Below are 26191 nucleotides of genomic sequence, written 5' to 3' on the forward strand. Positions count from 1 at the left end.
CCACTGCAGCTTTTATCTGACTCATGTTAACATGTTACCTCTTTTTTCATCCTATTGTTTTTAACCTATTTGTGTCTTTATATTTAAAATGGAATTGTTGTAAGCAGCATATACAACACCTGGGCGTTTTTATTCAGTCTGACAGTCTTTGACTTTTCATTGAGTTAAGACCATTTACATTTTTTAAGCACTTAATTTCAGTCCACTTCATTTAAAAAAAATTTTTATTGGAGTATAGTTGATTTACACTTCATTTTTTTTTAAATCTCCCAAGCATTATGATTATTAAACTTCCCAAGAGGAGGCCTTGCTCACTGTGCTTCTTAGAGTCTCTTCTTCATTACAGCTCTTTTATTATAGTCCCCTCCCTCCTAGGAACTTCGGATTAGAGGGTTGGAGAATTCCTTGAATGTTCGCATGTAGCAGTCAGGTGCAGAAGACTCTTCTAACCAGGGCTATTCCAGGGCACAGGGTGCCTCTGAGAGGCCAGCACTTGAGGTCAGACACATGTCTTCAGAGGAGAATGTGAGGACCGTGAGAGTAGTGTGAAGAATTGTTGGTGCAGCCCTGAGCCTTTCTCCCTTGTTATCCCAGACAATTCATGTCTGGCCCCAAACGCTTCTGACCTTGTTGGCATAACCAAAGCCACACAGTAGCTGGGACTCACCTTCCTTAGAAAGCGGGCTAGGGACCGACCAGATCTTATTTTTGCATCGTGTCTTTATGGCACATCCTCAGCCCAATGCTAAGCAGTTTATCTCCAAGGGTTTTCTCCAACCACATTCTATACTGTCCCTTTGAGGAGTTCTAATAAAAGTGATTATTTTCTTGGCCATCCCATTACATTTTCAGTGATATTCTAGCATTCCTTACACCCAAGCCACCCAAACAACTTGAGTACAAGGCCACCTTCCTGTGGCCTTAATGGGGCTTCCAAAAGACACAGGTGGAAGTTGTATGTTTTTTAATCAATTTCTTTATTGTTGAATCTAAATTCCCGTGTTCCTGGCTGCATCATTTCTGTGGACATCTTCATTGCTACTCCTGGAGGCCATTGGCTCTTTACTCAGGTATTCATGACACCTGTTTTGTGATGAAAGCTCATGGTTACAGAAGTGTTTCTCAACCTCAGAACTGTTGACATTTTTAGCCCGATAAGTCTTTCTCATGAAGGACTGTCCTGTATGTCACAGGATATTTAGTAGCATCCCTGGCTTCTACCCACCAGATGTGAGCGCCTTACCTCCAAGTCCTGATAATTACAGATGCCTTCAGATATTGCCAAATGTCCCTGGTTGGGAGTCAAATCACCCCAGTTAAGAACCACTGGTAAAAGAAAATCGGTTCCACTTGGTTGAGTTTACCATGTTTATTCATGATGACCACCAAAGCTCCCTTAATTTCCATGTCTTTCCAACATGCCCCCCAACCCCCAATACCTGCCTTCCTTAATTTTATTTTTTCAGTATTTTTTGTCTTTTTCATCTCATTTGCAGTGTAGGACTTTTTACTGGTCTATCCCTACACTGATATTTTCAGTGTAATCTTTACTTTCTTCCTGTTCTCATGACGGTGTTTGCTTGTTTCGTTTCACTTTCTCTGTGTTTGTTCTGGCGTGCTCCAGCCCTCACTCTGTTACTGGAAGCCTGTGATGTCCTTTAGTCTCCTCATCAGCAGCCTTTTACCTCCTAATTTTTTTTGGTTGGATAGATAATTTCCTATGAATGGGGTTACTGAAAACAAACACTTGTCTCCCCTTACCTCTGTGTGTGTGTGTGTGTGTGTGTGTGTGTGTGTGTGTGTGTGTGTGTGTGTGTGTTACTCTGCCTAGCGACCTCTTCCTAGAGGGAGGTTTTTCTTTGTCCGTCTCTGTGCACATTGTCCTTGAACTTTGCAGGAGAGAGCCTTTCTCCCTCAAATCACAGCTTGCATTTCTTATTTACTTTGGTGCATTCTGTTCTTTGAGGAGCATTCACCCACGCTTCTAAGCTACTTGAAACACAACCAGGGCACATATGACCAGTTGAATTTTGTAAAGAGAAACAGGCCCTGAAAGACTGGAGGTGACTTCTCTGTGGCAACACTGTTTCCTCTCCCAGTTTTTCTTCATCCGGATTATAAACCTGAGTGCCCTAATCATAGGGGAGAGGGTTTGATCATGTCAGACCTACCTTCTGTGGGAAACATTTTATGGCCTGTTGGAGGCTCCCTTCTGTGAGGTCCAAAGCCCTTTCCTTAAGTGGAAAGGGGCTTGGGTGTTGCCAGATCCTCCCACCTGCTCTACAGGTCAAATAATGGATTTAGCAGAGATATGGAAAAATTTAGTCCATTCTCGTGCCAAAAATTGCCACTGTGAAGGCAGAAGTGTAAAGAGTGTGTAACTAATCCCTTCTTTTAAGGAAAGAAGTTTTATGTAATTGTTTCCTTTCTAGTTACAAAGATAGAGGTTTACACAGATTCAAGTCTTCAGATGGCTGGCTGTACCCCTGATTCTCTCCTTTTCCGAGTGTCACCAGTAGAGCACCCATCAAGTGTTTCACCCCATGCAGTCCCACTCCTGTCACTAGTAAAGTGGCAGTGCTGAGGGGGCTTTGACCTACAACCCAACCCAGTGGCCTTTTCCAGTTGCTTGTTTCCCTGCCTTTTCGGCAGCAATTTTCAGACGGTCCTCTCTCCTTTCCATCTAGAAACTTTCTTCCACTTATCGTTTCTGTATCTATGTTAGTTTTGTTTTTATCTCCTCTTGATTTTCTTTGTGTCCCCACCACTTAAGCGCAACTAGCCTCCCAGACTGTGTGGTTCCATAGTTTTTCTGAAACATTTTTGCCTTAGAAGAATTTGGAACATCACTGTTCCTAAACTCAGGCTTTCTGTATCTGCTCCCCAGAGATCCACCCCACATTTCTATCTCTAAAACTAGCATAATTATCTTCCTCACACACTGGCCCTTTTTGTCTGACTGCCTTAACTCGGCACACCTCCTTGCCTTTGCTTTTCCTCTTGGACTTGAACCAAAAATACCCTTCTAGTCAACCAGGCTGGAAACCTTCATCATCACTTGACTCCTTTTCCTTTTGCTCCCCGCCACCTTTAATTTAATACTCAAGTCCTATTACTCCTTCTGGTAGTGACCTCTGGCCAGTTCTAGATTTATTCCCTTTAAATGTTGTCTAAAAACTGCTTGCCGTAGGAGATGAAGATTCAGCTCATTCATTTCACCTCTCGTTCCCCACCCTACCTCTCGAACATCATTGTTTAGTATTAAGAGTTTGTCTCTGCATACTCCACCAAGACATTTAAACCTCTATTTCCTCTTCGGCCAACCTCATCTTTCAAGGTTGTGAATGTTCTCTCATGACCCTCCATTTTGTAAGATGAGGGCAGTGGCTCTCCTCATCTTCCCTTCACTTCTCCTCTTCCTCTTCCAGAATTTTCCAACCTCCTCCAGCTAGGTATGTACATTTATATCACCTACGTTGGTCACATGGGTTGTTTCTAGCAGTTACAGCCTTCGCAATATTGTCTGTGGGTGTTCCACTCAAGGCAAAGCCCAGTATAGGGTGCTTGGGTTGCTCCCTCTGTGTGTCCACAGCCAACATCTCTGTGCTTTCTGAAGGAGTGTGTTTCTAGCATCAAATGGGAATGGATTCTCCCTTTTCCCATTCCGTCAATTGAGTATATATAGTCAAGTTTCTCCAAAATCTCAATCATGTTTTCCATTCTCATGACTCCCCCTTTTCTCCCTAGGATCATTCTCCTGGAGCTCCCTGTCTCCTGGTTGCCTGGCAACCTTCCTTTTAGGGGAAATATGGGAAACCAATCTTGAAGCTAGGGGATCTCCAAACACCAGAATGAGAGGGCCTTACTCTGGGGGAGTAAGTTTTGTGGTTTGTACCACATAGTTCCATTCTTTTAGAGAAGAAGACTCATTTTTTCCCTGATGGGGGTAGAAGCCTGACCCTTGGATGTTCTCTTTGCTAGAATCAGGGAGAACAGCTGCCTTCATATGTAGCCTTCTTAGTGAAGACACCAGTGTTCAGCCCTACTTCTCATTATCACCCTGTGCTTTACTTGGTTTGAGTATCCAGAACATGTCTGTGGTCTGCTGGGAAGATGGCTTCCTCTGTGCCTGTGCGATTTTTTTTCGACCAGTGTCCTTAAGCTACTTTGTGACCCATTAGGAGTCAGGAAGTCATGACATCAATGTAGTAGTTCAAGACTGTCATTTAAAAAAGTGACAGGAGAGAATATTCGTGTCCTTTGCATAGTAAGGATAAATATACTATTTTGTAATACTTAGCTGTATTTAAAAAAATATGTATGGATGTGTACTGGATCTCCATGTAAAATGTGCTTCTTACTGTAGATTGAGATAAAAGAAGTTAAAATATTTAGGTATGGCTTCCTTCCTGCTACAACAGTCAACACTTCTCAGTCTGCCCTGCTCTCTTACAGATTTGTTGAAATTTTTCCTGTATGTGTTAATGGGCTTTGTGAAACATTTTTAGTATCCTTGGTCAGTACCTGTGCCACACATCAGAAAGGATGCTGGAGCCGAGACCCTGAGGTCTCCAGCTCTGTGAAATGTGAAATTCTTACTTATGGGACTGAGTGGATATCCTGGGGAGTCCAGTGGAGTGGGGGAGGGGGGAACACTAAGGGCTTGGGACAGTAGATGTTTGTCAGAACAGAGTACTTCAATATTTTAATGACTAGTGTGGCTGTCCTACTGCATAACAGCCAAATGTCAAGTCTGGATTTTTCTTTTTTTATTCCTTACCTATAACTTTTAGGGCTTCCTTGGAAGGGAAAATATATGGGTGCCCCCAAATCCATTTTGAACCAGGGGTCCTGTAGTTTTCATTTTAATCTAATTTTCTTTAAACATTTTGGTTTTCCCTTAAAAAATTATTTATAATGCTATGACAGATCTGATTTTCACTAGCGATTGTTAAGCCTTTTTTTTTTTTTTTTTTTTTTTATGTAAAGGGATGGGGGAAGAGAGGAGAAAATCCCAATTGAATGAGATTTTTTTTCTTCTTCCCTGGGAGATAGGAAACACTACATATACTTGAGTAAAAGAGAAGGAAAAGAAGAGTTAAAGAGGATATATATTTGTAAGGCTGAGAGATGGTCCAAAGTGGAAATAATTGTGAAGGGTGAAATTAGAGGAAAAGGTAGATGCCAACCATGAAGGAGGAAGTGAGGAACAGAGAGTAGGATGGTGATTACACTTAATTTCTATTTGTGGAATGAGTGAGTGGACGGTTGCCTCTGCTTGCCCCACATGGTGTCACTTCTTATGGCTTTGCTTCTGCATGAAGCCACGAGACAGAGTGGCCTGTCTGTTCATCTGTGTGTGTCTGTGTGTCTTTGCGAGCACATGTATTTATTTACATACTCGAATTGGAGGAAAGTGACGGAGATGGAGGACGAGGAAGCACAGCTCTGTGTAGTTTCATATTTGCCATGTGTTTGTCGCTTGTAGGATAGTTATAGTAAGACGTGGGTACCATTACCAGTACTATTACTCATTTCCTTTAGTTAATGATGGCTGAGGTTTGTTACTCAAATTCTAGACCTGGTACAGCTCTCTTGTTGGTTCATTACCTTTTTGTTATGTTTAGGGAAAAGGAGCCCACACACACATGTGCTTTCAGCTCGGTTTCTTGCTGCTTCTCACTTCTGTGATTCAGAGGGGAGAGAAAGGGAGGACCTCAACTAGAAGGCAGAGCCCGCGGTCACCCTTATCTGGCAGTGGTCAGAGCAGGAATTAGTTGTAGCAGCTTCAAGGTCTCTTGGAATGCCGGGCTGTCCTCTTCTGAACAGGAGTCAGCCTGTACTTCTCTCAGCAGGTCCCAGTAGTATAGTGACGGGGTTGACAGTTGTAGCTGGGGAGTGAGTTGCCCCTGAGATGAGAAGGAGGGCTTCCCCTTTCCACAGGGCTGACAGAGCAGCCTTGTGGTTCTTATCAGTCACCACCAGATGTGTCCAGCTGTTTCACTTTCTACTTCATCCCAATCAAACATACTTAAAGTTCAAACCAACACTTACATCATCAAAACAAAAGTGTTTACAATGTTAAGCTTTAGGCTTTTAGTAACTTAAGTCAGTCATCCAGTGACAAAGAGAATGCCCTTCCACGGCATTGCGTCTGGGAAAATCTAGGCGCAAGATGTATTTTCCTAGGCTTTCCTGGGACTACAGGGTTGAAAGTAATAGGTTTAGATCGCTGACTGGCTAAGAGGGAAGCACCCTTAATCCCAGCCTCTTCTATTTGTCTCTAATGGTTGTCTTGTCTCACAAAATACCTCATCCATCCCCACCAGAATGAATCCGATAGGCTGGATTTATTCAAGATTCTGCTACTGCTTTTTTTTTTTTTTTTTTTTTTTTTTTTGCGGTACGCAGGCCTCTCACTGCTGTGGCCTCTCCCGTTGCGGAGCAACAGGCTCCGGACACGCAGGCCCTGCGGCCATGGCTCACGGGCACAGCCGCTCCGCGGCATGTGGGATCTTCCCAGACCGGGGCACGAACCCGTGTCCCCTGCATCGGCAGGCGGACTCTCAACCACTGCGCCACCAGGGAAGCCCTGCTACTGCTTTTGATGAGACACTGTGTGGGTGTTTTTGGTGGCTTGATGATTTATCTTTCTTGCTCGCCACCCGTGGTGTCTTTTCTTCCTCTTGTTTAGATAGTCCCTCATTAGGGCCAGTCTTTTGGGAAGATGGTTGACTGGGCTAAACTCATGCTAATAAGGTGCCACAAAACCCCAGTTGTAGTATGGTAGTTTGGAAATATTGTTCGGTTTAGATGGCTTTAACACGTCACAGTCAATAATATTCAAGATTATAGCAGAGGGCAAGTTTCCTTCCAGAGGCTCAGTTTGCTGCTAAAGTGGTCTGTTCCAACAATTTTAATAGCAAGTTTGCATTTTCCAGGATTAGTTGGTGTATCTTCTTTATATTCTACATTGTTTGTCTTGCTTAGTGAATGATTTCAATTCTGTCCCTCAGGGAGTGATTAAATCTTGATGAAGGCTTATTTTAAAGTATGCAGTACATGCAGCAGTAGAGAACTGTCATAGAAGAGAAAAGGGTTCAACCAGGAGGGTGAAAACACAGTAATCGTGTTCAGGAATCCTCAGGTCTTGACTCGTGTCATTGACAAAATTATGAGATTGTCTAAGTTATTATTCTTATTATTCTTAGAGACTAGTAATTATAAAACACTTAACCTAAATAGTACAGTTTTAATCATTGAGATACAGCATAAAATATTAAAATAACTGTTAACTACAATGTTATGAGTGTGTTTTTCCCCATCATCATAATTTATATTTCAAAAGATTATAAAATATTTTTCAGTTTTTGTGTGTTCAGATTTTTACAAGAATTTTTTTCTTAGCCCTGTGCAGTAGATATTCCATGATACAGAATAGGAAAGTGAGGCTCAAAGAGGTTTAATACCTTCCTGATATACATACCTGTTCATGTATGTTTTTGTCTTAAATATAACTTGCGTGTGTTGCATGAGGGCTCATGGTAGCTGTGCTTTCAGTGCTTTGATAGACTCCGTCTGTTGACGACCTGTATGTCCTTATGCTTCTTGACTAGACAGGCAGAGTCCCCATTATGCTGGAGGTTTCCAAGGGTAAGGTGTTATTATTTCTTAATATGTCATGACTACAGTATTTGAAGGAAAAAATTAGCCTTGCATGAAATTTTTATGCTCCTTTCTAAGTTTAACTGATTTCTTATTCTTTCCTTCTTAGTTGACTTTAAAAGTCCGTTATTAATTTCCTTATCCTTATTTTGTTTCTTTCCAGAGTGACACCCCTTTCCTCACAGAATGTGATGATTCATCATGGCCAGGCCCAGGAATATGTGCTCAAGCCCAAGTACTTTGCAGCTCAGAAGGTGATTTCGGGAGAGCAGTCTACTGAAGGTTCATTCCCTTTAAGATTTGGACACGATCATGTGGCAGCACCTTTTCAGTGTGAGTATGTCCTGTCAATCATCTTTCTAAGTTACAGTATCATGGTTTGGAAACACTTCGCTCTGTAGATGGCTTTAACGTGTCACAGTAGATAAAATTCAAGAATCATTTTTTAAAAATCCATACTGGTTCCTGAAACAACCAGACAGCAATATGGTTTCCTTCTTCAGAGGAAAGGCAGTTTTCCTGGACATTGCAGGATCTGAAGTGACTTGCCTGTAATGCTGTTTCTGCAAGATGCCTCCATTTCCAAGATATACTTGCTCTAATTTTCTGTGCAGTTGTGTGGCTGATATGTTTACATTGATAAAATATTTTCCTTAGTGAGCTAGCCAGGATTTATTCCTTGTGAGATGTGTGCAGCGTCCTGCATTACCCTCCGAGATTTACCTACAGTGGATGTTTTCATGTTAGGAGGGCAATGTTTTTAGTGTATCGGTTCCATGGTGTGGCAGGTTTTACTGAGTTTGTAAAGAGCTATTGTATCAGTGGCCAGCTTGGTTAATATCTCGCTATGGGGGAGGTTCAAGGACAGGCCCCAGCTCAGAGGGTGGGGAATGTGATGATTTGTGGGTTAAACATTACAGAGTGTCTGCTGGCAGCATCTGGAGAAAACGTTCTTCAGTGAGGCGGCAGACCGTTCAAAGGGGAGAGCGGGATGCACACACTCCTTCCAGCAGCTTCCTGCTCTGTCTCACGTTGACGGATGGCCTGCGCCATAAGTAATGAAAGAGAATGCCAGTTGTGAGGTTGAAAAGGACTGTCTTTCACCACCCAGCGTAGTGCGGAGAGCTGAGAGAGAATTCTTACTACTGTTTGGCGCTTCAGAAGCCTGTGTATGGGCTTGATTCCTGGGGAACACCTCCACTTCCCGGAATTGGCCACTTAACAAAAAGAGTAGCTAATATAAGGTATGTACATTCCACTTTTCATCTTTTGAGAAAATTGTGCTCAGGACTTGAGGCTGGACCCCAGAGCAATAGTCTGAGGTGATTTATTGGGATGATGAGGGAAGAATGGAGAAATTGTGTAGATCATCTCCTTGCCCTTTAGAAAGGATAGCTTCCAAGTTATTTGCAAAACAATAGACGTATCATCTTGTTTTTAAAGCTCCTTTGATTTCAGTGCTTAATAGCTGTTCTCTAGAAATATCCCTAAGTATGTAATATTTTTCTAATCTCTAAAAATCTAAAGAGGTACTACTATTTCCTTGAAGCTTTATATAGATCATATTTTATAGAAGCTCTCCAAAATTAGAATGTGATGGGAAGAGTTTTTGAAAGCTTATGATCATACTGATAAAAGAATTCTGAATTTCATGGAGGTGTCAGGAAAAGATGGTTTGGGAATCTCTGGTATTAAGACTGGAGACTAGTTTAATTTGCATGAGTATCATCTAGAGCAAGGGTCTGCAAATACTTTCTTAAAGGACCAGATAATAAATATTTTAGGCATTGGGAGCCAAGATACAAATTGTGGATGTTACATATAGGTACGTACATAACTATTTAAAATGTAGACATTTAAAAATGTAAGAACTCTTAGCTAGTAGGTTGTTTAAAAAAAAAAAAAAGTCAGGTAGCTGGCTGGATTTGGCCCATGGGCTGTGGTTTGCCAACTGGTAATCTAGAGACTTAGTTTCTCAATCTACTAAAAAGAAAACCTATGGAATGGGAGAAAATATTTGCAAATGATGCGACTGACAAGGGGTTAATATTTAAAATATACAAACAGCTCGTACAACTCAGTATCAAAAAAAAAAAACAACAACCACCCAATCAAGAAAGGGGCAGAAGACTTGAATAGACATTTTTACAAAGAAGACATACAGATGGCTAACAGACACATGAAAAGATGCTTAACATCTCTATAAGAGAAATGCAAATCAAAACTACAATGACGTATCACCTCACACCTGTCAGAATGGCTATCATCAAAAAGTCTACAAATAACAAGTGTCGGAGAGGATGTGGAGAAAAGCGAACCCTTGTACACTGAGGATGGGAATATAAATTGGTGCAACCACTGTGGAAAACAGTATGGGGGTTCCTCAAAAAAGTGAAGATAGAGCAACCATAAGATCTAGCAATTCCTCCATATGATCTAGCAGTTCCACTCTTGGGTATGTATCTGGAAAAAGTGAAAACACTACTTTGAAAAAATACATGTGCCCCAGTGTTCAGTGCAGCACTACTTACAATAGCCAAGATATGGAAGCAAACCAAGTGCCCATCAACAGGTGTTTGGATTAAGATGTGGTGTGTGTATATAAACAATGGAATATTACTCAGCCATAAAAAAGAATGAAATACTGCCATTTGCAGCAATGTGGATGGACCTAGAGAATATTATGCTTAGTAAAATACATTGGGCAAAGACAGATGCTGTATAATATCACCTATATGTGGAATCTAAAAGATAATACGAATGTATATACGAAACAGACTCAGAAGGGCGGGGGGAAATTAGGGGTATGGGTTTAATAGATACAAACTACTATATGTAAAATACATAAGCAACAAGGATATATGTATAACACAGGGAATTATACCCATTGTCTTGTAATAACGTATAATGGAATATAATCTGCAAAAATGCTGAATTAGTATATTGTATACCTGAAACTAACACAGTATTGTAAATCAGCCATGCTTCAATTGAAAAAAATCAATCTGCTGAAAATATATAGATTTTGGACCTGATTGACTGGTTCCTGAAACAGGACAGTTAAACCAAAAGATGCTCTAGAGGCCCTGTGTGTAAGCAACTGTTCTTCAGTGTCGCTGTTCCCAGCAACCCCCCCTCCTCCCCATGATGATTCTCAGACGTAGCTCCACTTGGTTTGGAGGCAGCCAGAAAAGCATGAACTACCAGGAAACCAGTTGCGTTAGATAAGTCTAGTTTCCTTTAATGTTAGTGTGACATGCCACACAGCGCTGGGGAAAGTAATGGATGTTACTCCTGGTTGTTTATAGAAAGCCTTTTGATACTGATGGAAATAACATTTTCACTGGTTGACCCATTAATGGCCATGCGGCTGGACTGAATTGCAGGAATCACCATGAGTTCCTCAAAAAGTTAAACATAGTTACTCTATGACCCAGCAGTTCCAGTCCTAAGTATATACTCAAGAGAAGTGAAAACGTGTGTACACAAAAACGTATGTACAAATGTTCATAGCAGTGTTATTCACAATAGCCAAAAAGTGAGAACAACCAAACTGCCCATCAACTGATAGTAGATAAACAAAATGTGGTATATCTTGCTATTGGCTGTTCAGCCACAGAAAGGAATGAAATATGATACATGCCACAACGTGAATGAACCTTGAAAGCATACTGAATGAGTCCAGGTACAGAAGAATCCAGATCACATATGATTCCATTTTTATATGAAATGTCTAGAACAGGCAAATTATATGTAATATCCATGCAGACAGATAGTAGATTAGTGGTTGCTGGGGGCTGGGGAGAGCAGGAATGGGGTGTGACCATTGATGGGTAAGGAGTTTCTTTTGGGCTGATGAAAGTGTTCTGGAATTAAATGGTTATCATGGTTGCACAAAGTGTGACTATGGTAAAGCCATGTTATGTTAAAAATAACACAAAAATACTTAAAAATTATTTCCAAAAAAGTAGTTATAAAAATTTCAAGGAATGGAGGTCACTGGTTCTCTCAGAAGTGCTAAGAATGGTGTTGGGTAGAGGGGATCTGCTTTATCCAGTACCTCCTTCGGTAATTTGTAGGAAAGATTTGACTATGTAAACCAACTTCTGTTGTGGTTGGTTTAGTAGTGTTTTTAACCTAGAGGGAAGGAAGTTGAAATGACATGACGATAACATTTAAAGGCAATCTTATAAAAACAGTCAGTTCAGATTATCTTAGTATCTGCTCAGGAGCAGACCCAAATATCTCTCTCACACCTAAAGAGATTATTTCAACACAATGCACTATCTTGCTTGAGGGTAGTAAGTATCCATGCCAGACTATCTGCTGTTGTGCTGAAAATACCATGGGATGCTTGATGATATTAAAACGAGAAAATAACATTTCTACTTTGGTCCATGGTGGAAGGATTGTGTTATCATCAGGGTTAATAATGGAGAGCTTCCTAAGGTAGAGTGTGGAGTTACTTATAAAGGAGAGCTTTAGGATGTAGCTGAAAAGCTCCCTAGACTACTGATTTGCGGCATTATGCAAAGAGTCCGAGAGCTAAGAAATTGGAGAATCTCTGATTTGAATATTCACCTGCTCCACTTTTTTTTCTATTACCTCAGTTTAATATTTGGAAATTTTTAGAAATGTAGACTTTTATAATTGGATTTCTCATTGCTAATTCCAGTGGTTTTCCTCTCAAGGTGGACTTAGCTTTTAAAAAGGTTAATTATATTTTAAAGTTGTCTATTGAAATCTTACTTCCGATTCAACAAAGCCAAAATCTTAAATTTTAGGAAAGGCAGACACCATCTTTTATATACTACCTTTCTAAAGTTTCTAAACTTGATACAAGTCAGACTCTTAAAAGAGTTGCTAATTTATCTCCCGATGTGCTGAGAGACATGAGAGAGTGATTGATTATTGGCATTGAGAAAATATGATACTGTTCAGTTATAAAAAGTTAGGAGAAGCCCACTTTTAATTTTTACTTAACTTGTTAAGCATAAGCTTTCTGCTTAGGTAAACACCCATAATGGTGCAGGAAACACATACACAGCCCCATTAGGCCGCTTCTGACAGAAGAAAGCCTTATCGTGCCTGCACTGGGACCCCAGGAAACATCTTAGCCCTGGATCCTGTGGTCTGTGCTGACCCCTCCCATTCCTTGCAACAGGCCAGTCGACTCAGCTTCTGCTCCCACCCTCACCCCCCCTACGTGAGTCACGGGCTGCCTGGAATTCCTGGCTCCCCCATTTGAAGATACAATAGCCCTCCTCAGCAGGTCTTAGGTCTGAGAGGGAGGCAAAGAGTCCATTGAGCAACTTTGCTGCCCAAATCCCTGCAGCCCAGTTCTGGCCTGACCGCAGTCCATGTTCCCATACTCTGAAGAGCACGGGCCCTTTGGGCACACGAGCCTTCCTCTTTTAGCGACACTATGGTTGAATGTGCTAGCATTAGCCTTCAGGCTGTGTTCACACTGCCACCAAGAAGCATAAGACATGAAAGTATCTCAGGGTTTGATGGCAAGTGTTATATCTCCCCAGGAAAAAAAGTTCATGTGTCTGGAGTACAGATTTTCTGTGGTTGCAGACTGATAGAGCGAAGATGTTACCATTAAAACTGCATCTTCCTGGTTGTCCTGAGAGAAGAGAGTAGTTCTGCAGAAGGTTAGAGGACACATCCAAGATTTTTGCTTTAGCAAAACAAATCTGAAGTTTAAAGGATAGGCGGGCAGTGTTTGGCTTGGGCTGTTGTGCTTATGCCAGCCATTTCAAGTAGGTGGGCAGGAATACTCATTAGAGGCTCGGAGGCACAGTGCTAGTAACAGAATCTTCACAGGGAGGGAGTCTGTGGTGTAGTTCAGAGCACCCACCATAGATGGAAGTTGGCTTTAAGGAAGACCAGATTCATCCTCCACTTACCGGGCCTTTGCCAAAAGGGAGAAACCATGGAGTGGCAACTAGATGAAGGCAAATGTAGATGTAATAAGTACAGATGAGAAGACTTGGAACAAGATTCTTAAGTGCAGGATGAATTTGCAACGTGGATACCTCCAGAGGAAGAACAGTTGGAAAATGCGGGTGAGGAGGAGTCTGGTCCCGAGAACCACCCTCACCTCATCTGGGTGTTGAAGTTTAAGATATGAGTGATAGGAAGATCGTGTGAAGAGAGAAAAGGGAAGGGGAAATCAAGTGTGCTGGCAATCCCAGTTCTCTGAGATGCCCTCTCTGTTAGTTCCTGATTGGTTGGGAGCCCCACTAGGGCAAAGCTTTGCAGACGGACAAACTGGGCACTTTGGAGGAAGGAGAATTCCGTAGACTTAACATTCTTCAGCACTCGAAATCTTCCTCTGCACGGAGACTACCCTTAGCTTGTCATGTGCAGGTAAGTGTGTCTCGAGGGAATGGCTCCACACCAATACAACAAGTACGAAGTGACAGTGGAAGCTGTACAAGCCAGAAACGATCTTACGTGAAGCTGATGCAAACTAACAAATGATTTAGCATTTAAAAAGGATACTAGGGGGCTTCCCTGGTGGCGCAGTGGTTGGGAGTCCGCCTGCCGATGCAGGGGACACGGGTTCGTGCCCCGGTCTGGGAGGATCCCACATGCCGCGCAGCGGCTGGGCCCGTGAGCCATGGCCGCTGAGCCTGCGCGTCCGGAGCCTGTGCTCCGCAGCGGGAGAGGCCACAACAGTGAGAGGCCCGTGTACCCCCCAAAAAAGGAAAAAAATTAAAAAAAAGGATACTAGGTGTGAAAACATACTACCTGGAGGAAGGGTTGATAGTAAAGCTCTGTGCCTTTTCCCTTGTAAAATCAGCAAGTTCCTGGAGCTGCTTGGTCATCCCCACACAGTGTTGTTTGGGAATCAGGAGCATTGAGCCAGTTTCCCAGCCATGTGGCTATGTGGATCTTAGCACTAAGATGGCCAGAAGAAAATCACCCAGTCTTCAATAATTTCTGGTAAAATCCTTGTTGGCCTTAAAAGCCTAGACAGCAGAGCATCTGCATACTGGGTATAAAAATTGCTTGAGAAAAGCCTTCTGGTAGATGTGGGTGAACAGCAAGGTTTTGCTGAGTTTGATGTCCTTAGGAATTCAGGTTCCTTTGAAGGACAGAGTATTACCTATTACAGAAGTTGTTCCATGTGTGGTCTTGCTGTGGCCGCCGTGCCTCCGTTGGAGGGGCGAGGGCAGGTAGTTTATTTCATCCAGGGGTTGTTTGGTCATATCCCAGTCCCGGAAGTTATGTGGATGTGAACTTCTCATCGCCTGATTACTCACGCACAGTTCAAGATAGCTGGGCAGTGGTAGGCATGGACTGATGATAAACGCTGCCAAGAAGCTTATCCAGCAATGTGAAAACAGTGGAGGAAAACATAGAGTGAGAGCATTATGTAACCTAAATTCCCCAGTGGGCAGCCTTCCGTGCCAGAGAAAGAGGCTTTAAACCCAAAGGGCCCAAGCTTTCATAACAAGCCAATCCAAGGATATTTCTGGGTGTTGAGACCGAGTTCAAGATATTGAGAAACACTGTGTGGCTCCAGAATATTCTGTGACCAAACTGTGATATTTCTAAGGAAAAATAAAACACACGAATTTACAGTTTGCCTGAGGGAAACTACAATGCAACGTTCTGGTAAGAGAAAACTTGAATTTGAAAAAAGATGGTGCCTACTCAGCCTCAGGATCTATTTACCAGAAACTGAGGGCGTGACTTGCTTTTCCTTCTAAATAGGAAAATAGCGTCTAGAAAATTAATCATCGTTAGAGTTGAAATGATACTTTTGATACAAAAGTTCTGCTTATGAGGTGTTATAAAAGGAATTAAAGTAGAATGCTTTGTCTTCTTGTGGGTCAGTCTCCTTATAGAAAGGTCCTCTTAGCATTGAAAATGATGGCCTTGTGGTGAATCTGTACCCACTTTGTGGAGGTAAAGACCTCAGTACCTTCTTTGTGTTTTTGTATGACATTTCTTAAAGAAGTTTTTGTGTTGTGATTATCTACAATTTTAGTTGTGCATTATTTTTCAATATTGACTTAGTATTAGCGTCTTATGAAATTGTACTTAAGCTGAAAGCCAGCTGTCCTTGTTCTTCCTTGCTCCTCGCATACGAAGGTAGTAGAAATTAATACATGGCAGGAGTAGGAGGAAAACCTTTCTTCCCTGGAAGGTAATTGCAACATGGTTCTATGTGAGTAATTCTTCTGGCAGGCAAACTTTAAATAATGAAATATGTGTATATACACATAAACACACAAATATATTCAATCAAATACATAAATGTGTATTATTTAAAATTTTACTTTTTTGGAGCTCCTTATAGTATCCATATAGCAAGTATCCATTAAAAAAGTTTTCTTGTAGCCCTAACTGTGCTTCACAAGTTCTCTCAAGGTACCAGTTTAACTAAATGAAAACATTTTAGGTAGGCAGTGGTTGCTCTTGTAAAAAAAATCATAGATATTTTAAAATCCTTGTATCCTAGAAACAGATTTGGAAAGCTTTCCTGAAAGCAAGCGAGCATCATAGAGCAGGTGAGACGGTGTTAGTCATAGTTTCTTTTGGTTGATGGCCTCTGGGCTTCTTATGTGGGATTGAGCACTCTCCTTTAACAACGTCTGGAACCCCACACACCAGGCAGCCGCGCTGCTTGTTTTAATGATCACCATTTAACGGCTGCAGGTGCATCTCAGGATCGCTCTTTCCCCAGCAGGAATGATACTGATGAAATGAATCAGAATCTCCCTTAAGGTGTTTGTAAGTTAGAGCTAAGCAGTACACAACTGTAACAAAAGTGAAACACCAGCAGAAGCAGCCAGAGAGAAGCTTTCTATCTCATTAATGTTGTATATAAGAATGAAGTTCATCAGCCTTTTCTGAAAAGCACTGGGGACAGGGCAACATATAATGGGGTGCTACAAGTACTGTGGATTCCCAACATCATCTTTGCAGTTACTGAAATGTGCCCTAGTCTCCATGAGGGCTGGCTATCCCTGGATCTTCTTGGGGCTTATCTCCCTTATTGCTTCACACAGCTTTACCATACCATTCCATCACTCCAGATAACATGTACCCCTCACATTGTGTTGTGGACAGAGACTCTGGCTAACACGTGTTCTATTTGTAGCCTTCCCTCTAACAGCTGCCTGTCCTGACACCTCAGAGCATCAAACATTGGGGTGGGCTTGTGATGGATAGAGGAGTGGATGGGTCAGTTCTGTCATTTCCTCACGACTACTGAAACACCTAAAGAATTGTTCTGCCTGGCCTGGTTTCAGTAGGACCTGATGTGTTACCGCATTTATGTCTGAGCAGCCATTGGGATTTTTGACAGAAGCATTCTTGGGTCTCAGGGATTCTTGCTCGTATGGAATGGAGAATGTCCAGTTTAGAGTTTGGTAGTGAGTGCGGATAGGAACACTTTCAGTAACACTTCCGAAATCCCATTATACCTTTTATTCGTTCATCATTATTTTTGGTTTGGGTTTTCAGGCAACCACAGAGCGGGGGGCGCGGAGTGTGTATAAATTCATAGCAGACATTCTCTGCCATGTCTTGAACCTGGAAATATAGCGAAGTTAGAGGCCTCTTTTAAAGGAGTTTAAAAAATACTCTTAGCAGAGAAAGTGATTCATAATGTTTCTTGTCAGAGATCCCAGTTTCCAAACCACACCTTAATATACCTCAAGAACATACAATACATATTTTAAAAACCTGCTCTTGGGGTTGTAAATTATATTCATGTCTCTGAAGATCAGGAAGTTTGGACATAGGCTCATTTATATTCTCCAAAGACACTGTGGATTCAATCCTGGTCTTTCTCCTCATCTATTTAGCACTTAGCATATGCCAGCCACAGTGCTAATTGCTGCATATGCATTAATTCAATATGTTACATTGTAATATTAGTACATTATTAGTCTTTTTTTTTTTTTTTTTTTTTTTTTGCGGTACGCGGGCCGCTCCCGGTTGTGGCCTCTCCCGTTGCGGAGCACAGGCTCCGGATGCGCAGGCTCAGCGGCCATGACTCACGGGCCCAGCCGCTCCGCGGCACGTGGGATTTTCCCGGACCGGGGAACGAACCCGTGTCCCCTGCATCGGCAGGCGGACTCTCAACCACTGCGCCACCAGGGAAGCCCTATTATTCTTTTTTTGAAATAAGTTTATTTATTTAATTTTTGGCCGCACTGGGTCTTTGTTGCTGCACATGGGCTTTCTTTAGTTGCGGTGCGTGGGCCTCTCATTGCAGTGGCTTCTGTTGTTGCGGAGCATGGGATCTAGGCGCGCAGGCTTCAGTTGTTGTGGCACATGGGCTCAGTAGCTGTGGCTCGCGGGCTCTAGAGTGCAGGCTCAGTAGTTGTGGCGCACGGGTTTCGTTGCTCTGCGGCATGTGGGATCTTCCCAGACCAGGGCTTGAACCCGTGTCCCCTTCCTTGGCAGGTGGATTCTTAGCCACTGCGCCGCCAGGGAAGCCCACTAGAACGTTTTTTGACCGTTTTAAACTGTTACCCTACGTGTTATGCATGTATTTGTTAGGAAGCAAAAACATAACAAGGTATAAATTGCCAAAGCAAAACTTGTTCATTGAAAAGATTGCTACTTTAGCTCTTTGTGTAAGTTACTTTCAGGTGAGTCCAAAGTCAAAATTTGACTATATTTTAAAAAATTGTCAACTTTATTATATGTAGGACTTTAATGACCGTGACACATTTAAAAAGTTATCTGAATATAGAGCTTCTGGGAAGAATTTTTTTTAACAGAAATAATCCAAATGCAAAATAAACCTTTCTAATCAGTGGGTTCCCATTGCCGTTTGAGATCCATTTCGATAGCTTTCAAACAAAATGAAGCAATCAGATCTTACCCGGAAATTGTGTCAGAACCAAAGTCCACAGTAGAATTTTACTTTCTTCTGGAGTTTTTAGTAGTAATTATGATCATAAAAGCAAACATTTCGAGGTGAGATTTCCCCATGTTTAGAAGCTCTTGTGTGTTCTGCTCTGTCATTTATCTTGGAGTAAGTGTTGCTGCTTATTTGAGTTTTTACTCTAAGAGCTGACTGTATGTAATGAGAACGTCTTGAATTTGCGTATTTACCAGCTTATGAATCATATCCGTACGAATTATTTCATATGGCCCCTGCCACGGCCTTGTGAGGTAATGGGTTGGATGGCTTTATTCTGCATGTCTTTGTTCTACTCTTGACTGCAGGATTGGGAGGGTGGAGCCAGAGCGTGGTTTTACTGTATCCCATCTTGTTGAACCTCTATCCGTTTCTTGGACAAATGAAACTCTTAACACTTATTCCATAAGACTGTTTGTTGTAAGAATGAAGTGAGATGGCATGTGACACCTAACATGCTGCCAGACACGTAGTCTGTGCTCCGTCTCTGTTAATTTCCCTCCTTCATCCTGACCTTCCCATATGTGCTCCATCTTCATTTCTCTCCTTCATCCCAACCTTTCCAAGTGCCTCGTGTCGTGTAATTTTCAAAGTACTGCTCATTAAAAGTGTGGGAGAGGCACTGGGGTTTTGATGGAAGAGCAGGGCTTGCACTGAACTCCCAGCTTCTACCATTTCCTAACAAAATGAACTTGGTCAAGTTTCTGATGAATGTCTGTGTAGTTTCCTAGTCTGTGAAATGGCTGTGAGTGTAACTTACACGGCCATGGTATGTATTTGAGCTTTGTAGCTTAGTAACTTCCAGTACATGTTTCATGAGTCCATCAGTCACGCAGACAGTGCTCTGTACATTTAGAAAGGCCCATATATACTCTTTCTGTGTTCTCAGAATCTAGGCAAAAAAAGAAGTGGAGAAGGGTGTGTGTGTTTATATTATCTATTGCCGTGTAACCGAGCATTCCGAACCTTAGTGGTTTAAAGCAACAAGCAATATCTTACAGTTTCTGTGGGTCAGGAATTGGGAATTACCTTAGCTGATTGGTTCTGGCTCAGGTTCTTTTATGAAGTTTCAGTCAGGGTATCAGGGAAGGGCAGCAGTCATCTGAAGGCTTGCCTGGGGCTGGAAGATCTGCTTTCAGGATTGCTCAATCACATGGTGATTGGCAGGAAGCTTCAGTTCTTTGTTGCGTGGGCCTCTCCATAGACTCCTCAAGTATTCTCACAGCATGGGAGCTGGCTTCCCTCAGAATGAGTGATCCAGGAAAGAGAGCAGGATGGGAACTGCAGTGCAGTGACTTTTATGATCTAGGCTCCGAAGTCACAAACTATCACTCTGCTGTATTCTGTTCTTTAGACACGAGTCGCTAAGACCAGTCCGGGCTCAAGGGGAGGGGAACTGGACATCATCTCCTGAAGAAAGACATAGCAAAGAATTTGTGGACGCGTTTTAAAACCATCAGTGTTCAACAGGAGAGGCATTAACTTGATGAGAGTCAAAAGGGAAAAGTTGAAAATGAGTAACCTAAAAAGAATTAGCTGACAGCTGAAAAACTTAAAATGTGTAATTACACATCAGTAATTCATTTTTTATTGGCAACTAATCATTTTTCAATTTTATTTATGACATGATACTGGACCGTATTTAGATATAATATGACGACTTTGAGAAAAGCGATATTTAGGCTGAAATCTTGCCTAATGGTGAGATCTATTGAATTTGGCAGTAATCCCTTGGGGAGAGTAGCTGGGGCCATTTGATGGAGTCATTTAAAAACTGAGCCAGGGAGAAATTTGTGCTGGGGAAAAAAGAACTGACAGAATTGGTGTTCTGCAAGCATAGATATATCTGATTCTATAATTCTAAATTACTTTAGAGATTTAAGAAATGCCAGTTTTCTTCTATTATAACTAATAGCTTCAACAGTTTTTTCTTTCAGTTGAATCCATCGAACTTTGGAGGAGTTTTGATAGTTGCACAAATATTCCTACGTTCAGCTTCCTTAGTGCTTCTCAAAATAAAAGGCATTCAGATTTCTAATATTTTGTTTGTACTGGGTTTTCATTACCTGCATGAAAGAGTTGGGATCTCTCAGAGGCACATCACTGTATCTACTCCTGGCCTGGCAGCTCCAGTAACTCAGAATGCCTGTCCAGGGCACAGTAGGTTTTGGTTTCCTTCTCTATCCTGTCTTTTGACTTTTTCTTTCAAGCAAATTTAGGTTTTGTAAAGTGTAACAGGTCATTTTCTTCCTTGTGTCTGCCTTTAATATAAGAGGGAAATTTCCAAGCCCCTTGTGGAAATAGTAGAACGTTGGTGGCATTCAACTCCGTTAATGTTTTTGTGACTTCCAGGTATTAGCTGTTGGAGTTAAAGTCACTTCTCTGCCCTTTGTTTTGTCTGTCTTCCCCTGTATTCCCGGCCTGAGTTCATTTCCTCCCACTGTGTTCTTTCCCATGCCACTCCCATCTCGCCACATACTCTTTCCCATTCCCAAAAAGGGAGAATCACCAGGTGGGACGTGTGTTTAAAAATAGCAAAGGAGGATGAGAATACAAACTGTTTTCTTTGGCTTGATTGAGGCCAAGGGAATGTTGGAGGAGAGAAACATACATAAATAGAAGTATGTGAGAAGAGCCAAGAAAAAGTGGAATGTATGGTCGTGCCTAGGTTGGTGAGAACCGTGGATGGGAGTGAAAGGAGGAAAGGTTTTCTGAGTGGGGGGGTGAAGGGGAGGAAACCGTGAGAAGGAAGCAGGCGTGTGAGTGAGGATCGTTGGACAGTTCTGCCCGGCTGATCCCCTGGCTGTATGCGTGGTTGCTGAAGTTGAGGCTAGATTGGATGTAGGTGGGCAAGAGTCTTCATTTCCTTTGAAGGAGTTTGATTTTGTTGGAAATATTTGTTTTAACAATTACATAGACTAAATGGAATCCTATTTCTCCAAGTATATAGTAGAGGTAATTGGGGACCCTCATGGGGAGTGGCCCCTATTCTATCAAGCTTGTGAGTAAGTCATGAAATTTGTTCCTTGGTACACACGCAGCCCAGTAGATATGGATCATTTTAGTCAGACTTGCTTCTCCACGTGCAAGCAAACATGTTATTTATGGAAATGGTGAGCGATAGACTGATAACAAGTGCCTCCATTGACTTCTTTTTGGAAAAACAACAAATGTGGGGACAAATAAAACTTAATTCTGTTCTAAAATTAAGGGATAGAAAATTCGAATCATGTGAAGCGTGTCTAGCTCACTGCTTCTGTAAGGAGCCCACACAAACTGGCCAGATTGAATGAGTGTTAGAGATGGAAGACCGGTAAGTGTTTACTGCCCTGCAACTTGTTCTTTTGATTCAGAGACAGTGGTGAAGTCCTTCTCTTAAGCCTCTTCCGCTGCCCTGGCCACAGTGTGGAAGCTAGAGCGTTACACTGTGGTGAACGCTGACATAGGTTGAGGGAAGTGGAGACTTTTCACATGAAAAAGTGCGTCTTTTCAATGGTATTTATTCCTCGGGAGATGAACTCTTAGAGTAACATCTTGAACCATGATGCCAAAAAACTCCTCTAAAAAATCCCTGGGCAAACTTATTTAACCCTCGCCAAGTATGCTTGCCACAATTGTCAGGATTCTAGATCCAGGCCATGAATTACACTCTCAATTCAGAATTGAGAAAGTGGGTATATTGTGCTCCCTCGCGTTATTCTTTATTACTTTAAAGTTATTACTTTATGACTTTTAAAGTATATTGTGCTCCCTCCTGTTATTCTTTATTACTTTTAAACACAAAACACATTAAGTCTTGTGTTTCTTCAACTCTGCAATCACAGCATCTCAAATACCACTGTTCATTCTGGAGGGGCTGGTTCTCTGGTACTAAGAATTAGCAGAGGAGAGATTTTCACATGCTCTAGATGGGGGCTTTTAAAGTCATGTTGAAGAAAACACCACGGGACAGTGGCCTGGTGCAGTTGTAGGACACCAGAACTGAGGAGGGTACCCCATGAAGTATGCCTGGTCGGTTGAATCCCCTCAGGGTCTATGATGTTAAAGAAACATATTTTACAGAAAAGGTCAGAAAATGAAAATGTCAGAAAGTCATCCGTTTGTTTTGCTAGTTCTCTACTTTTATTACCAACTATATTTTCTTTCCCCAAATATACTGGGTCAGATCCTGCTGGGTGAGTAAACTACTTATTGGGTAAAAGTTAGCTTCTCTTGACTGTAAAATATATTATACCTTGAAACGTATTTGATTTTGTTCCAGGGATAAAAATAGGACCTTTTATTATATTTCTAGAGAAGAGAACTTAGGTTTGGTATTTAAAGAGAGAAAACTCCAGGGAGAAAAAGGAAAGATTAAAACAATCCCATAGTCTCAAGGTGTGCTTTTTAAAGTCCTACTGGGGGTAGTGGAGTCTGGCTGGCAGGGCAAGGTTGAAGTTGAGAAAACGTGCGATTCTAGGTGAAAATCCTAGTCCTTAAATCTCGAGTCAAGCTAAAGCAAAGATTAAATTAGTGAAATGGGAAATGAGACCCAACTCCTAAAATAAGTGGAAATTTGGGATGAAATCTGCCATCTTTATTGCTGGACTTCTGGGTAGTCCCTCTCCCAGTCTCCCTGAGCTGGGAATCAAAGTGTATTTCTCTTTTTGGGTGGATTTAATGGCTTAGTGGCAATTCACATCAGACTCGAAGAATCTGGGTAGTAGTGTTTTTAATTTCCTAGTTGTTCTTAGCCTAACAAAGGGAATGAATACTAAGTAAATCAGAAATATATTAAAAAACTAAAATCCTTGGACATCATCATCAGTTTTATTTATAAAATTAGTGGAAGTTTTCCCTTATGTGTCAATTTGATTTTTGCATAATACATTGTGGAATTTTGGGAGCAAGTAATTGTCTGTTTTTCTTTTGAAAAAGTGCTTGAGAAATTTGTTTCCTGTTTATTCATTTATTCTGTCATTGGCATGTTTAATTGAAAATTTTTACTTTGTGTCATTGGCCATTTTTTGGTAATGTTTTAATGATTTTAGGGAAAAATGTTTTGTAATGATTGCAGGGTTTCCTGAATAACAGCTTGTGATTTCCCTTGATCTGAAGCTTTTGTGACTAAAAGATTTCTCTCTGACAAATATAGCATAAAATAAATGTTTTGAGGCTAAAGGTTTCATAGAAGTGTTCTTTATTTTCTTAAAAAAATTACTGACAGTTATCCCTTAGATAAATATTACTTCTTTAGTTCTCTGTCAGTGAAGTTTATTCATTCATTTGATATTTCTTGAGCACTTGCTATGAGACACATGTTGAGTATTTAGTAGTGACCAGACACATTCCCGCCCTCATGGAGCCTGTGTTTTTATGACAGTGATCCAATGCTAAATCTATAAAGCGTACTTATAAATAGGAAACGTAAAACAGGACACAGGGAATCAATGTGTGTGGGATGTTGCAGTTTTATGCCAGGTAGTCGGGAAAAACCTCCTTGAAGTCTTGAAGGTGAGGGAGGAAGCCATGTATGTCTGGGGAAGAGTATTCTAGGCAGAGGGAACGGGAGGTTCCCTGAGATAGGAATGTGCCCAGTATGTGAGGAATAGCAAGGAGGCCAGAGTGAGTGCTTTGGGAACACGTGTAAGAGACAAGGTCAGGGAGCTCACAGCTTGTTGAGAGCCCAGTAGGCCCTTGTGAGGCCTTTGGCTTGTATTCTGAGTGAGACGGGAAGCCACCGAAGGGAGGAGTGCCATGGTCTGACTGCCATACATTAAAGGATGCACCGAACGCCGTGTGGGGAAAAGCTGTAGGAGGGCAAAGTTGGTAGCAGGAAGTCCAGCTGGGAGACTGTTGAAATAACCCAGACAGAAGATGATAGTGAATTGCACCAGTGTTTGCCATGAAGGTGGTGAAAAATTGTCCCCTCTGGAAATAGAGTTAACAGGGTTTGCATGTTGTATTGAGTCTCAGATGACCAAAAAAGGATCAAGAATAGACTTGCCATTTTCAGAGATGGGGGAAGACTTGAAAAGGAACAGGTTTGGATGTGGCTACAGAGAGGGATCAAAGCTTAATTTTGAGTGTTTTCTTGGGACAGCCACTAGACCTTAGACACCTACCTAGCAAAGTCTCATAAGCAGCTGGACAGCTGGATTCTTGGACACACATCTGCAGTACTCATATGCACATATACAAGGTGAGGGGGTCCAGGCTAGAGTTAAACATTTTCTATACAGAAATCTGTAGATGGTGTCTAAATCCATGAGATAAGACAGAATAATAGCATCTGGGAAGTCAGTATGGAAAGGAAAAGGCTACAAAGACTGAGCTCTAGGGCTTCCCCTGGACAGGGTCATGAGGAGCAGTGGCCAGCAAGGCAGGAGAGAACTGTGAGAGAACAGGATCACCTAGAAGCCGAGTAAAGAAAGAGTAGCACGAAGCAGAGTGGTTCTTCTGTGTCAAATAGGCTGGAAGTTTGAGTCATAAGGAGCCAGAGGATGTACTGTTGGTTTTGGCAACATGGGGGCCAGTGGTGACCTTCACAAGGGCAGCTTTGGTGAAGGGTTGACAGCAAAAGCTTGGCTGTGGCAGGTTCAAGAGAGAACGGGAGGGGAGGTGGTGGAGGCAGCCAGTAGGGCAGCTCTTTGGAGGGGTTTTTCTTTAAGGAGAGCTGGGAAATAGAGTGGCAGCTGCAAGAGAGTGGGATGGGGACGATGAGAGGAGAGGTGTTTTCGACAGATGGGGCGCAGTACAGCGGGTTTGCCTGCTGATGGAAATGAACGGGGAGGAAGTCTTCCGGCAAGAGAGGAAGAGGATGCATTGCTTTAGTGGAAGGGTTGGCTTTAGGTAGAACCACCTTCTTCATCGGGAGGGAGGCAGGACAACTATAGATCCAGGTAAGTTGGTAGGCCTGGCTTCGTAGCTTCTATTTTCTCCATGAAATAATAAGTGAAGTCATACTTGAGTGTTAACTAGTTAACCATCTGCTGCATTTCTGCCAAATGAATATTTTGGGGACTGTCGTTACATTTTTAAACATGGCTTATGTTTACTACCTGCTTTTTGAGAACTAAGCAATTCTTCAAAAAACTCAGAATATATCCAGAAACGTATTCTTGTATTAAATGATTTAATATACTCGCCTTCTTTGCCTCACTATAGGCCTGTCTCTTTACATGTATAAAAATGGAAAGAAATCATACATGTATCTGTAAGAGATGAGTAAGTGATACCGTTTCCTTCAGTGAATATTAAGGGGACATGGAAAGGAGGAGGAAGCACAGATGTTTTACTTTCTATCACCTGCGTAGCAACTCTTTCTCTACCTCTTCATTTAGTTAGTTCTATGTGGGAAAACCACAAGAGGTGGTACTGGAGAGTAACCCTAGATTCTTATCTGAGGAAGTGTCCACAGCAGAACTAGAGATCTCTGAGTTTCCTTCCCTCTTGGAGAGTTTTCCATGACTGGGGCAATCTGATGAAGTAATCGATTTGATACTGATTTCTATTTACATAGCACCTTCCTTGAGGAACAGAGTATTCTGTGGGCATTATTTTAAGAGTCCTGGAGGAGTTCAGCAAGGCTGGAGAGCTGAACGATCAAGTCTTGTTATTCTAAGCATTATTTAATAACGTTTATGATTT

At 41.9% G+C, this 26191-nt stretch overlaps 1 protein-coding gene across 3 annotated transcripts in view; it reads left to right on the forward strand.

Moving 5' to 3' along the window:
* LTBP1 (latent transforming growth factor beta binding protein 1) overlaps nt 1-26191 on the forward strand; it is a 427411-nt gene that overhangs the window by 142709 nt on the left and 258511 nt on the right. For all 3 annotated transcript variants that reach the window (XM_082852057.1, XM_082852058.1, XM_082852059.1), the window contains exon 4: nt 7829-7998. In XM_082852057.1, the coding sequence (XP_082708183.1) occupies nt 7829-7998 (170 nt within the window). The remainder of the gene's footprint in view (nt 1-7828; nt 7999-26191) is intronic.

This window comes from Leucopleurus acutus (genome assembly GCF_964270905.1).
Source record: "Leucopleurus acutus genome assembly, chromosome: 12".
Classification (NCBI taxonomy): domain Eukaryota; kingdom Metazoa; phylum Chordata; class Mammalia; order Artiodactyla; family Delphinidae; genus Leucopleurus; species Leucopleurus acutus.